This window comes from Lampetra planeri, chromosome 4 (assembly GCF_965212315.1).
Source record: "Lampetra planeri chromosome 4, kcLamPlan1.2.h2, whole genome shotgun sequence".
Classification (NCBI taxonomy): Eukaryota; Metazoa; Chordata; class Hyperoartia; order Petromyzontiformes; family Petromyzontidae; genus Lampetra; species Lampetra planeri.
In genome coordinates, this window is record NC_136110.1 from 8,797,511 (window position 1) to 8,812,289 (window position 14,779).

General features: G+C 43.4%; 1 protein-coding gene across 2 annotated transcripts; it reads left to right on the top strand.

The window, feature by feature from the left end:
• Positions 1 to 219: 219 nt before the first annotated feature.
• On the top strand, positions 220 to 12,791 carry LOC144717669 (ADP-ribosyl cyclase/cyclic ADP-ribose hydrolase 2-like). 2 transcript variants are annotated; one of them, XM_078593209.1, is made up of 8 exons: positions 225 to 1,439; positions 2,753 to 2,882; positions 4,320 to 4,449; positions 7,837 to 7,919; positions 8,149 to 8,225; positions 8,402 to 8,494; positions 10,952 to 11,038; positions 11,514 to 12,791. In XM_078593209.1, exons 1-8 carry the CDS (start codon positions 1,132 to 1,134, stop codon positions 11,665 to 11,667), a joined length of 1,062 nt encoding a protein of 353 aa, XP_078449335.1. In that variant the 5' UTR covers positions 225 to 1,131; the 3' UTR covers positions 11,668 to 12,791. The 2 variants fall into 2 exon arrangements, with proteins under 2 accessions (XP_078449336.1, XP_078449335.1); XM_078593210.1 differs by lacking the exon at positions 10,952 to 11,038 and having other exon boundaries at positions 220 to 1,439.
• Positions 12,792 to 14,779: the final 1,988 nt, after the last annotated feature.

The window sequence follows — 14,779 nt, forward strand, 5'->3', positions numbered from 1 at the left end:
CAACTGCTATTTGCTAAAGTTTGGACAAATTGGTGACCTCAACAATGTGGGCCCTGAGGACTATGATTAAAAGATGCTGCTTAATGAATTAGAGACATATGCACAGCGTGTATGCAAACACCACAATGAGTGAAAAACAACATTGCATGTAGAGATGTTACACTCAAACTATATTTGTTGATGCTGAAGTTAGTTCCTGTCGTGTTAAAATTAGCTTTCTCCTAAAAATACTCGCTTCCATCTGGCAACTGCACTATGTCCTGCAGCGAGATCTCCGATGGGCACAGGATTCGGTTTCTTTGTCAGGTTTGATTTTATTTCTTGAAATCGTCAATGTGTTGAAAATTCAGTACGAAGCAAATGTTGCAGCTTTAGACCATAAAAAAGACAAGTTTAGAATGAGTCACCCTTGCTCATTCCCTAGCAACAGCTGTGTAATTTACGATTGTATTAGATTATGACATGATTTGCAATGTATGTATGTATGTTGAACGTCTTTCGTACCGTACGTAGCCAACTGTGCTAATATCTATAATTAAAGATTATGTTAGCGTTCCTGCTTAACCGGACCTTTGAAATGAGATACGCATTTAATTTCGCCACATATTAGATAGATCCTGGTGTGTTTTAACGGTGCTAACAAACCAGCCTCATCATTCACCAACTGGTGCTGCTCGTGCATCGATTGGCCTCACAATGTTGTCACATGCGAGTTCTACATTTTATGCATGTTACAGTTGCTCAGTGCACTTGGCTATCATACGCGATATACCACCAATGTGCTGCAATGAAGTGACATTGCTCCACGTACGTAACTGTATTTATCATACGGCTCCAGCAACACGAGTTTGCAATCGTCCGACTCTTGCACAAATGGCGGTGTACAAGCCAGGCCACAAAAACAAGATACGAACATTAAAGGTTTCGTAAGAATTAATCTCTCATTTTCCACGGAACACGTCATACTTTTCATTCGCGTGTGTGCATTTACCTAGCTACGTGTGTATTTTAGACGTTTTGCCAAAGCGCAAATGGGGGGCAGGGCAGCTGCGGTGCTGATTATATAAATATAAATTGTTGGTGAAATGCAACACACTTGATGTTCAAAACAGCAGCAGTGAAACTCCGTCTATGGCTGGGTCGCGCGCTCCCTATTCTCAACTTGTCGTCTCACGTCGCCACCGCGGCTCGCTTCTTAAGAGCCTAACGAAGAGAGGGGAACTGTTTACAAGTCGGAGCCGAGGCATCTTAGGCATGAAGAAGGTTTGCTGTCTGCTGGGCTGGCTGGCGTGGAGTTTCGCCCCACTCGTCCTCATCGCGGACGGACATGCCATGAGGAAACGCTCGGCAGAGATTCCCCGGGGGACCACCGAAGACCTGAAGAAGATTTTCGTTGGCAGATGCTACGATTACATTCGTGTTATTAATCCTGCCCTACGGTGAGTTCATTTCGATATATCCTCTATAGAGCCGTGCTGCCGAAGACGGAAGCTGATTTAATTGTATCTGAAATGCTATATTTAACTTTATGGGTTCTCATTAATAAGATGCTAAAACCTGATCAGAGTGACAAGCGCGTACAAAACTGGAATAGATGATGGCCAAGACCCATGTATGCCTTGTTCAATGTTACATGTATGAGTGTGATATCGTCTATTCACAATGGCAAAAGCATGTAGGTGATACTAGAATGGATGACACGGCTAACTGCATGCCTTATACATTTGACGTCTGTGTGAAACGCAATGCATTTTTTATGATTTCAACTAATAATTGTACGACGCAAAGAATCGGCCAATCCTGTGAAACGTTCCTGAAAAAACGCAAACATTTACGGTAATTGTGCAGAGCATTGTCAGCCTCTTGAAGTCCTAAAAATGTATGCCACTTTTTATGGATCAGATTTGTCTCAATTGATGTTATGATAAGAAAAAAATCAGGGCCATTACTTATTTTAAATAATAATCCAATTGCACTGTATGCATATAGCATTTCAATGTTATCCTGGCTTATCGACGTTTGGCTTCACTCTTATAGATTAATTGGTACCTTCAACATTACATTTCAACATTTAATATCGTCACAGTTAAACCGTAAATAAGTAATTATTTGAATGTGGCATTCGGCACCAAAGTGTTGGGGGCATACTCTTTGGTTCTTTCGGTAAAGTCACGTAGATGAAAATAAAAATAAAAAATAACTAAATTAAATCACAACGTTTCGGAGGCAACACAAGCTTCCGTCATCAGGTGGGACAACCACAACAACAAAAACAGAATTAATGTTGGGGGCAGTAATTATTATTGAAGGCCAAGAGCAAAGTGTCTCCAAGCCCATGTGAGTATTGGGTCGGTGTCCATCCCCATTGGCTGCCGTGAACCTACCGTGTACATTTCAAAATGAAAACAAATGACAATGACTCATGTGGCTACGCTATGGGATCATTGATAACGTGACACAATTCGCAAGTTTCTTGCCCACTGTGTCCATTCTTGTCCACCTGGCAGCATACATTGGAACGCCACGGTCGATCGGCAGGTCACCCACTTGTGGTGGGATGAATTGTGGGTACACCCACATGTTCTAAGACGTCATCTAGCCAGCATGCAAGTGCAGGTCAAATTCGTCCAGAGGGGCTCCCCAGAGCTTTCTCTCGTAGAGGCCCTTTCACCAGCAGGGGCATTGGCGAGACGCTGCAGGGCTTTCTTTACCTTTTCCGTCATTGGTGGTGAAGTAACTTTCTTCCTCCCAGGGACAAGAACTGTGAGCAGATGTGGGAAGCATTCTACAAAGGATTCGTCGGCAAACAGCCATGCGAGGTCACCATGGACAGCTACAACCAGTTTGTTGCGCTGGCAAGCCATCCTTTACCAAAAGACAAGGTTATTGGTCTCTAATAACACATTCCTGCGCAGAGAGCTGGTAGGAACGTTGGGTTGCTCGGTCAATGGCCAGGGTCAACAGCGGCGTGGTGTATTCCGCAAATATGCCCGACTGTGAGGGCGGGCACAAGCCGGCGTGAGTAGGTTAAACGTTGAGTTTTATAAGGGCACCACGGGGTGACCAGCCCCTCCCCACCCAGCCCCACCCCTCCCACCCCCCACCCAGCCCCACCCTCCCCACCCAGCCCCTCCCCACCCTCCCCTCCCCACCCAGCCCCTCCCTGCACGACGGACGGACACAATAATCCCCATTGGGCTGGTGTAACCAGGAGGTTCTTACCAGTATAATTTAATATGTGTCCGTTGTGTTCAGCATGAATGTTAAATGGAATATTTTATATCATATAACACGCATGTGTATTCATATCTTTCCATGCACAAGATGTATCTGCTTTTGATATTAACCATTGCAAGATGGGGTTTTTTTTACGGTGAATATGTTCATGTCAGTACTGTGAGAGACGAGCTAAACCAAACCAAAGTGAAGAAAGTGTCCTCGGCGTCACAGCAGGTGACCAACAATGGCTGTGACTGAGGTGTATATGCAGAAGATTGATACATTGATTACCTCATTACACATGTGCATTGATTCAGGCACTTCGAATTGGGCAACGTGCAGTGTAGAGCATCCATCAGTCTAAACTTTCTAGTATTGTATGGAATCCTTGTGGAAACGGTTTGTACTATAACGCCGCATGTTTTCATAACGCAAATTGCATATAACGCGAAGACTGTATGAGGGAACACGTTTTTGTAAAGCGGATGCGAATTGGATATAATACAATTGAGTGAACAGTACTACGTCGCGTAAATAGGAATTAGTGGTTGCCTCGGTGTAGTATCACACAAGGCGGGATGCTGCTGGATGCTTCTAGATGCTACCCACGCGTTTCAGTCTTTGTTGAGATGGAATGCTCTTACCAATAATCCTAATCAATAGGATTCTATTCAACACAAAAAGCAACATTTTATTATTTAGAAAGATTATATGAATTTTTTTTTATGGGTCTGGCACGCAGGCTAAATAGTGTGGGAATCCTGAGTTATGAGTCTCAGCCTGGGACCCATAATTACCTTCCTTTCTTTTTATCTTCATAGTTCTGTTATTACAGACCGGTAACATCATCTGAATGCAATGTGTGTAACTAATATAATTTTTGTTTTGCATGTGCCAATAGCAGGACTTAACATTTTAGATAGTTTTGCGCAGGTATATTTAACAATATTGGATATTAGACCTGGAAAGGTAATTCGCCAATAGACTCAAAAAATATTATTTGTGGAGACAGAACGGGGTTCTGCTGCTTATATATGCATTCGTGGGAGTACATCTTGTTGTTCTATCTAAGGCATTATCTGATTATGATTTATTTGCAGGAAATTTTCTGGAGCGGGACAAATGCATTGGTGCACAAGTATTCAGGGGCGAGGCTGTTCACGCTCGAGGATTCCCTGGCTGGTTACATAGCCAACAACCTCAACTGGTGCCCAATCGCTGGCAATCCAGGTATGAAATGTTGCCTGCTATTCTAATATGTAGCTAGTGAAGAGGTGGCTGGGTGGCTCAGAGGTTCGATGAGCACGGTTGGCTACGTTGGCTACGTAAGGTGCTCAACATACAGTGCATATGTAGTATAGTAAACTACGGCGGGAGACCACTTGACGGGTAGCACACTTTATTCACACTTGGGTTGTCACAATAACACGTGTTGTCACTACAGCTCACGCTACACGTTCCACCTGACACGTGTGGTATCTACAGCTCACGCTACACGTTCCACCTGACACGGGTGGTTACTACAGCTCACGCTACCTGTTCCACCCGGCTACACACACACGGGCATTCCAGCCCCGTAGCATCCGGGGGAACCTCTAGACCCACCCCTGCTTGGGTACGGATCACGACCACTGGGTCCCGCGGCCCGGTCCTCACACGGACGTCCGGCCCCCGGGTCCCAAGGTCCCGCCTCTGAGCCACACAGGGCCCCGGTCCTTACAAGGACAGCGGGACTAGGTGTCTCAGGGCCCTATCTCTTCCTCCTCCGTCTTTTGTCTTCACTGGTCACCAACTTCTCCCCGAGCGCCCGCGCGCACCGCCTTATATAGCCCTCCGCTCCCAGGAGACGGAGCCTATGCGGACCGCGATGTGAGCACCCACCCTAGCCGACCAATCATCACGCGCTGCCACACGATCCCTTCTTGTGTCAGCGCACATAACCAATCACCACGCGCTGCCACACGATCCATCACTGTCAGCGCGCGTCACCAACACACAGCCAATCACCATCACATAACCCATGACCCCGCGCTGACCTATGATCCCTCACCGTCAGCGCGCGTCACCAACACACAGCCAATCACCACGCGCTACCCCACGATCCCTACCACCAGCGCGTATCACCACTACACATACTTAATCTTGATTTGAAGCTTTCGTGACTGCAGGAATCCATACTCTTTGGTTCGTTCGGTAAAGTCACGTAGGTGTAAAATAAAATAAATCAGATGGGAAAGTCTTTCCCACCTGATGATGGACGATGTATTTTATTTTATACCTACGTGACTTTACCGAAAGAACCAAAGAGTACAGTACATACTGACTTGGTGGCTCAGATCAGTATGGGCATCAAGGCGAGTGAACAATCCCGCACAGGTGCAAACGCGGGTTAGGGCCACATGGAAAACTCTGAACCGACTTGGCGCCCAGGTCGGCAGGTTAATTATCCCACCTGGCCACACGACGGCGCTCCACAATACCAAAGAGATGCTGCTGCTGCGACGAGAGGCCGACGGTGCAGCACCTCGTGGTCTGCCGGCTGCTCGAGGAAGGCCCCTGCACTGTGCAGGGACCTTGCATAAGGCAAACCTGCGAGCGCTGATATGCGCTCGCCACTGAGAAGACGTTTGGCTTTGGCAGATGGACCCGAAAAGAATGCTATGATACTGAGTTTGAATATGGTCAGTGACCTGTGATTAAACTGGGTTCTCAAGTGGAGTGACTCACTGGTTCCAGGCCGGTTACCAATGACGGTACAAAAACAAATGCTGGCAATAGATTTGTTTTTTCACTTAATTCGACAAAATTAAAGCTCCTGAGCATAAAAATACCAGTTTGACTATCATGCGATAATCCAATAACAGGACACGTCTCACTTTTATTGTTACCATAATGGTCAATGTTGACATTAAATGTGTGCTTCAATACCTCTGCTAATGTCTAATTCTACAAGATTGACAGTTTCTTATCTTCTGTATTGTTAAAAACAATACCTTTTCTCACGTTGCTCAACATTTGAAATGTCCTCCCCTCATCACTTTCCCCAAGTTCATATAACCTTAGGGGCCGTCCATAAATGACGTCACGCTATTTGGACGATTTTTTACCCCCCCCCCCTCGTCACATGGGGTCACAAAAAGTCAGACCCCCTCTCAAATATGACGTCACAAAGTTCTTCCGCCCCCCCCCCAAAAAAAAATAAAACATGCTTCAAATCGCTTTAAGCTATTGTCATTGTAGTGCGTATTGAATGTGGCACTGCACTCTGATGTTGTAGGAGAAAACATGTATTTAAAAGTCTATTTAATTAAGTAGAACGTGTTGTCTATATTTATTTAAAGTTGCGCATTTTTATGTGACGTCACATTTCTCAAATCCCCCCACCTCGTCACACATCGTCACAAATGTCTGACCCTAGGTGCGTGACGTCATTTATGGACGGCCCCTTTATCATTTCAAGAAATGTGCTCCCCTGTTCTGTACTCTCACTAGTGTTCTTCGTTGCTGGCCCCTTGAGCATAGCATTTCATTAGACCTGTGCTCAACAGCTGTGATCAAATATACGTGACTCTCACATCCAGGTCCCTAAATCTCCACTGTCACCTCCATAACACTCACAGCATTACGGATAACTCTTAAAATTAATTTGAAATACCATGCAATGAACAAGGAGGTCCTGGACAGAGACAAAGAATCAAAGCTACTGAGTTAGGTCAAGTAAAGGAAACTGCAATATTTTAGACCAGGATGAATGGTGAATGGCTGCAAAAGATGCTTTAAACTTTTATTTTACCAGGTAAGGCCCACTGAGCTATATTGCTCTTTTTTCAGAAGCGACCTGGCCACAAATGATAGCTCAACAAAGTGGCTTATTACATGGCATATATAGCAGCTAAATACTCTTAAACGCGTGTTTCTAAATGTGTAAATAAAAACTGAAGAAAATCCACGCGACCACAGGGAGAATACGCAACCTCCAAATATACATGCGTCAGGTTGGGGATCGAACGCATGACTTCCTGTAAACCAGGCAAGGTAGTTAACATCTCGCCACCGCAGCACCCTGATGAAGGGAATGCTTATCGATGCGAGAGGAAGACCACGATCTGACTGGAGGTTCAACATTGAACACTGGGCTGGAAGGAAGTTACCTCAGTTAAAAGACGTAGTGACGCACAGTGAAGGGGAATGACAGCTGAAAGGAGATATCGGTGAAGGACAAGCCAAGGGACTAGAAGAAGAAGAATTCCTCTGACCTCCGCTGGTACGACATCTCACAAGCATTCACATTGCAAAAACTTGACTATCCGGCCTTATGCTAGATCTTCAACTTCAGCATTAGCATTGCCTCGCTCCGATTATATATATAATTTATCTCAAAGACGTAGGGTTTGTGCGTATTGCTGGATTTGAGTACAATTCTGCTGTACTCAAACACGTATATTCAATTAAAATTGAATATAAAATTTAAATTTAATCAAAATTGAATATACGTGTTGAATAGCATCTTTACTTTAATTTCCCGTTGGTAGCAGCAATTGAATATACTGAGCTTTTTACATGGTGTTTGCAATGCGTGTAGACATATTTCATTACCCTTTTTCTGTGAACATTCAGATCTGGATTACACTTCCTGCCCTGGCTATTCGGAGTGTGACAATAATGCTGTCAAATCTTTCTGGATGATGGCCTCCAAATCGGTATTGTAACTACATCACAATTATATCACACTCCCGCACCTCTGATTAGCACGGTTGGCCACGTACGCTGCGAAAAAAGTTTAACATACATACACTCTAAACTTTGTATTCTGTCTTGTTAATGGACATGGACTTCGGGAACATATAAACCAACTGTTAACCTGCATATTCTACTTGGTTGTTATGTACTCACTGAAAATGTATATCCCCATTGCGATGCCTTTTGTAGTTTGCGCAGAATGTTCGTGGAGTTGTTAGAGTGATGCTTAACGGATCCAGGGAGGGTGGTGCATTCTATTCAGGAAGGTAAGTCGGCTGATTATCCATTGTTTGCATTGATTATGGTCGAGCCGGCCATGTTAGAGACATGGTTTAACGTTGAATTATGAATTTTAAAAAACTAGTTGTGTTTTTGATACTTGAGAAAGTTGCAGTTGCAGTCATGAATGTTGTTTGTCTTTGTGGCCTGTGTCTCGTTGCAGTATCTTTGGAACGATTGAGCTGCCAAATCTCCCGAAAGACAACGTCTCTGAAATCCATCTTTGGATTATTGATACATTGAATGGACCTGATAGGTAATTGGGTTATTAAATACGAAGCAATTATTGGCAGTGAATGAGCAACATGGAAAATAACTTATACTTTATCTTGACTTAAAGCTTTCGTGACTGCAGGAATTCATATTCTTTTGGTCTTTCGGTACACAACTATAACCATAAGCATAACCACCACATAACCACAGCAACATACCCCAGAATATAATCACAATAGCCACATAGGGACAACAACACACATTATAGCAATCATAACCACATAACCACAACAGCCACATAACAATTACAACAATCATAACCTCAATATAACAACCATAACCATCAGTTTATAACTACCACCACCTAACCATAACTATCACATAAACACAATATAACCACAACCATAATCACATTATAACCAGAACCAAAATTATAAACAGAACCACGTATAACAACAGCCTAACCATCCCATTATAACCACAACAACATTGTCACCACAAACTTGATTTGAAGCTTTCGTGACTGCTGGAATTACTCGTTCGTTCTTTCGGATAAAGGCACGTAGAAAGAAAATAAATTAAATAATAGAATACGACGTTTCGATTGCAACACAAGCAATCGTCATCAGGTAGAAAACAAACCTAGTAAAACTTAGAATATAATGCAATACAACACAGAGAGTCGGCTAACACAACAGTCAACACCCTACCTGGTTGATTACGTTCTTCCAAAGATTGCTAAATTTGAGAGAGAGACGTGACTTTACCGAAAGAACCAAAGAGTAATTCCAGCAGTCACGAAAGCTTCAAATCAAGTTTGAACCACCTCTATGGGGAGGATTTAATTTTGTTTTCTCTCTCTGTGTGTCTCTGTCAAATTTCACACTTAACTTCTAATTTAGCAATCTTTGGCAGAAAGTAATCAACCAGGCTATGCGTTAACTGCGTGTTAACCGACTCTCTCTGTTGCATTGCATTACATTTCCAAAAAAATTGCTAAGTTCGTTTTCTCAAACTTCCTATCTCTCTCTCTAAAATTTACCAGGCTTGCATAGGTCCATTTGCTCTTTCTCCCCCCTGGCCGATGCGAGGTGGATTTCCACACAGCTCTCTCATTGACATGTTCATTTCTCTGCTCCAGCACCCCCACCTCTCTCTCTGCCCCCCCCTCTCTCTCTATTTAAGGCCTCGACACAGAGGCGTTGTGTGTCTGTGTGTCTCCATGTCTGTGTTTTGTCTCTCTCTCAAATTTATCAATCTTTGGAAGAACGTAATCAACCAGATAGGGTGTTGACTGTTGTGTTAGCCGACTCTCTGTGTTGTATTGCATTGTATTTCTAAGTTTACTAGGTTTGTTTTCTACCTGATGACGATTGCTTGTGTTGCAATCGAAACGTCGTATTCTATTATTTAATTTATTTTCTTTCTGCGTGACTTTTCCGAAAGAACCAAAGAGTAATTCTCACCACAGCAGACAGAATATAACCACAACAGCCACAATATAATCACAACTATAACCACAACCACGACATTGGCAATGCAATGTGGAATGATGAATTTACCCTCCCTTGAGAGCAAGGGGGTAGGGGTGAGCATTGCCTGATAAACATATTTCACTTGTTTCAGAAACTAATAAAGCAATTTCATGTATATTGTAAATTTCCACAGCTAGAGATTTTTATTATTATATATTTCATTCCTTAAAAATATCGTTTGGGAATTCCAGAGCATGACATACGGATGGACACATGTGACTTATGTGATCAACCGAGTGACCTAACAGGAGGTTGACCAACAGCAGCTGTGACTGAAAGGTGGCCTTCATTTGCAAAATGTTGATAATGATTCCACTAACGATGCTTTTACAAATGCTGGTTTGGTATTACAGGAATGGATATATTTAGAGTACTGCACTGCAGTTATATTCAGGGGTCTTGTGTCACGGTGGTCTAAGCTTTCAGAAAAGCAATGGTGACTGAAAATGACTCCACCTTTCGTCCAAAATGTATGTTCATGAAGAAACGTTGTTAAAGAACATGCCGACAAAAACAAGCATTGTTGTTGGCCGAACTGTAAAACATTGAAGTTGGGTTGTCACAAAGTCATTGTGTAATCGTTAAATTAATATGCTTTGAAGAAACTGCCTTTACGGGTCTCGCAGTTGAGACCCGTATGTAGGTTTTAAGATACGTTCACAAGAACTCAGAAATCGCTATTTCTGACTACTCACATGAGTGTGGTCGGAAATCAACCTTAGGTCAACGGGTTCATGGTACAGTGCGCTAACCATATCTGCACTCCACACTTAACCCAACATGTGTGTTTGTACGTTGCCAACCGTGATAAGCAGAGGTGCGGGAATTGTATTACATATGATAAAAAAAAATAGAATGAAATAATGTTAAGAGTTACACTGTTTTGAGTTGTTAAGAATGCCTACTATAATAGAAATCTCTTAGCAAATGTGTTGTGAGCATGTGTAATGTATCTATCGTAACAGGGAGTCATGTGGTGTTGGCTCTGTGGCTCATCTGGAAGCTCGCCTAAAGGAACATGGATTCAAGTACAGCTGTTATGATAACTGCAAGTGAGGATCTAGCTTTTACAGTCATGCTTGTAGCCAAACCTACAATTGTTATTACCAAGAGCATTGACTAACGCATGTGTCTGCAGTAACGTGATCTATCTGTATGTCTGCTCATGGGTCTCTGTATCTCTATTGTAATAATTAATTGATACATCAATTAAAATTGATATTTATGCTCAGGATACATTTGTTGTTATATCGTGCACATATGAAACGTGGACATTGTGCAAATTATATGCAACTTACAGGAAAATGTTACCTGCAGGTTAATAGTGCGAGAAAATAAGAGAGAGAATACATAACGAGAGAAAATATAATACACGGTACATCTGTTTATGGTATTTGTAGGCCACTCAGATGGCCCCATATAGAGTTAATACCGTTTCATATATGTTGTAATATCGTGAACTTGACCATAATTGTCATCGACTTGTAACAGGAAAAACAATGGCGGTCGTTTCCCTCAATTCTGTAGATCTGTGCTACATATGCAGTGCGTGGATCTGCCCAACATTCCCATCTGCCAATTTGCAAACAACGACTTCTTGCCGGGTAACTCGGCCACCATGCTGTCTTCACCGCTGAACGCACTCGTGGCGTGTATCCGCCGCCTTGTGGTGCCCATGTAAGGCGGTGGCGAGGATGGAAAGCTGCCACAAATGTTGGCTTTGGTTGATTACACCAGGCACGAGTCATTTGAAGTTCTGGAGGAGATTGATGAAAGAACAAAAAACAACCAAGTTAATGGGCAGGTGATGGGTGGATTATTACATTGCAAGGTCGTGGGAGGTTGTGACTGCCTAGGGAGGCCTACATCCAGCATCATCACAATCCATGGGCAGATAGCCCGTAGATGTCTACTCCACATTTCGTCATTTGTTTCCACTTCTGTCTTGTGCCAATATGTTCAAGTAGTGCTACATCTTCATCCAGCAGGGTAGTGCTTTTTGGGCAATTTACGAGTGGTACTGTGTCAGGCCTGCTTTGCTTTCATCCATTTCCTTTCAACTGCCATCCCTCAGTCAATTAAGACTTATTTTGGAGTTGGTTCTTAACCTGGGGTGCATGCACCCCCTGAGGGGTGCACGATGCCCTTTTTGAGAACCAAAGGGGTGCAGGTTGCAGTGAAGGTTAAGGACTACTGTATTATATGAAGAGCTGAGACTTAATGTGTACTTTAATAAACGCAACATTTAGGTGTATTAGAGGGAGTTCGTTTTTATAACCTTATGCTCTAATCACATTGCAGAATGGAGGGCAACTTAAACTGCATTTATTCATTATCCCCTCTTTGTGGCAACTGGCAAATCTCATGCGTGCACATTCCCCAAAAACAAAAGTGGAACGCCCATGACAGTATTGAATAAAACATCACTTTTTGTTGTCCAATTAAACATTCCATTGCAAGGTGTTACCCAAATATCATGCAGTATAGCAATGGAAGCAATCGATAACACATTACAGCACAAATGAATACATCTAATGCTCGGCTGTTGATAATGTAATCCTTTGCAATGAGTGTATGATAACCTATTCAATGCAATGTGATAATCTCTATGTCATTGTAGTATTTTCATGATACTCTGGTAATTATTGTGAGATTCGGCTGTCAAGGGGCTGGAGTGTAGCCATGTTGATGTAATTTGACGGTGTTTTTCTGGTGTCCATGCTCTTGCTGATATAACACTTGTTTTTCTCTATGGGTTGAAATAAAAGCTGATAACTTAAATAAACGCATATCTACAAAATACGACTGCTGATCTCTACAGGTGTTTACTTGGATGTATGCTTGTCTGGAGAACTTTTTCTAGTCCTCCTATTTCGATGAACGAGGTGTCATTTGAAGTATATAATATTTAATTATACAAATGGATGGATGATTTGGGTAATTGGCATATAGACCCCAGTGGTACGTATCTGTTCTATAACTTACAATATTATGGCATGTAACGCAAGCTCCGTTTAAAAATCATACGATTTATAGGTATTTAGATTAGCACGGTTGGCTCCGCACCTCCGATGAACACGGTTGGCTACGTACGGTGGGAAAGAAATTCAGCATACATGCCCACGTATTTCACTTTCCAATTTCTCCCAACCGCCAACCCTTCTGGTTACATTTAAACCTGAGTGCTTCGTTCGAATGCGAACTCCCCCAATCACTGGTTGCCTAGTCAGCTGCCAAGCCGGATCCATCCGTCCTCAGCTGTTAGTCGCCGTGAGTGCCCAGTTTGAAATTGGGTTTGCAACAGCAGCTGTCTGACTTCGAATCAGTCAATTGGCATGTTTTCATCCGCTGAATAATGCTGTGTAGAAGCTACCTGTATGTTCGCCTAAGGGATTTCCCTCCCTTCACATTGCTTGTGAAACGTTAACTCCTCGAAAGGAACAGCTGCGTTGGCTTGAAACATTCGAGCTGATCTGCATAAGATCCATCCTGGGTTTAAACAGACTGGACTGTGTAAGGAGCTCACAGATCCTTGGAAAATCTGGACACAATCCCATCAGTGAGCTCTTCTGTCAGGTTAGGCTGCGTTGGCTGAATCATGTAGCCTTCATGCCCATCCACCGCATGTCCAAGCATTTTTTGTTTGGCTGGATATTAGGTGGTAAACGGCCACAGCATGGGCCAGAGAAGACATGGACTGGTGTGGTACGGGATGATACCGAGGACTGGAACTAGCTGTGTCAATATTGGCCTCTGTGCAGGAGGGTCGTGAAGGAAGCTACTGACCAGTTGGAGTCGCTCTCCAACAACAACGCTGGCCAGAGGAGTGATGCTCACAACAATGAGCAGAGCGCTTGGTGGCTAAAACGCAAGTGAGATGGCACAGTTGGCACGGGTAGTGCATCTAGCAGTCATCTCAGCCAACCCATGGCTCCTGGTGTCCTACCAGCGTGCCTTCGAAACTTCACATGGTTTCAAAGTGCACATAGCCTGGCACAAGCCTCGTGGTGACGTCGTTTGTTATTGTTTAGTTTACGTGTGTTTATTAGAGTGTGGCTATGTGAGCATGTTGTTTGTGAGAGCGTGTATATATGTGGAAACGTGGGGAGTAGTGGTGTAGCGGTTCGCGCGCTGTGCTACGAACCGAGGAAACTGAGTTCAATTCCTGCTCATACACAAAACTAGTGACGAATATCTGAACCGGTCCTGGGCCCCTCCTAGGTCGACTCGGCCTCAAATAAGTACCTTGTGCGATGTGTAAACATCGCTACTCGGGAAACAAAGGCGGCCGGGCGTGATACTGGCAACTCAACCCATCATGGGCTGTGCCGGCCTTCATATGTGCTTACTAACAGCACTTGCGTCAAAAGTCTGTTAAGGCTATAGAAATGGGATTGGTCTCAAATGCACATATAAATAACAGTTTGAGGAAGTACTGTACAGGATGTAAATGTTCACAAGTGTGGTGACTGCACACGAGATATTCCATTGTAGGGTCTCTATGCTACCACACACACCATGCATGCCATGGTCTCAAGGACACGAGGCATCGATCGTCGTGTTCAGTGGCGGCTCGTGACATTGCCACGAGGTGGGGCTGTTGTGAGTCACCTCTGAAAAGATGGCGTTCTAATTAAGAAAAACCTCATCATGGTATTGGCCTTCCCGTGAAAGTGATATAACCGTGATAATTAGTTTTTTTACCCTTTTATCTGGCAACAAAACTGACACTTATTTTTTACAAGGAGTCATGTTTGCATAAACCACAATACCTGCAGTCGGAATGCAAACAA

Coding starts and splice junctions, on each gene's coding strand:
- LOC144717669 (XM_078593209.1), top strand. CDS start 1,132: ATGGCTGGGTCGCGCGCTCCCTATTCTCAACTTGTCGTCTCACGTCGC. Junction 4,450..7,836: donor CCCAATCGCTGGCAATCCAG/GTATGAAATGTT, acceptor GTGAACATTCAG/ATCTGGATTACACTTCCTGC. Junction 7,920..8,148: donor GGATGATGGCCTCCAAATCG/GTATTGTAACTA, acceptor TGCCTTTTGTAG/TTTGCGCAGAATGTTCGTGG.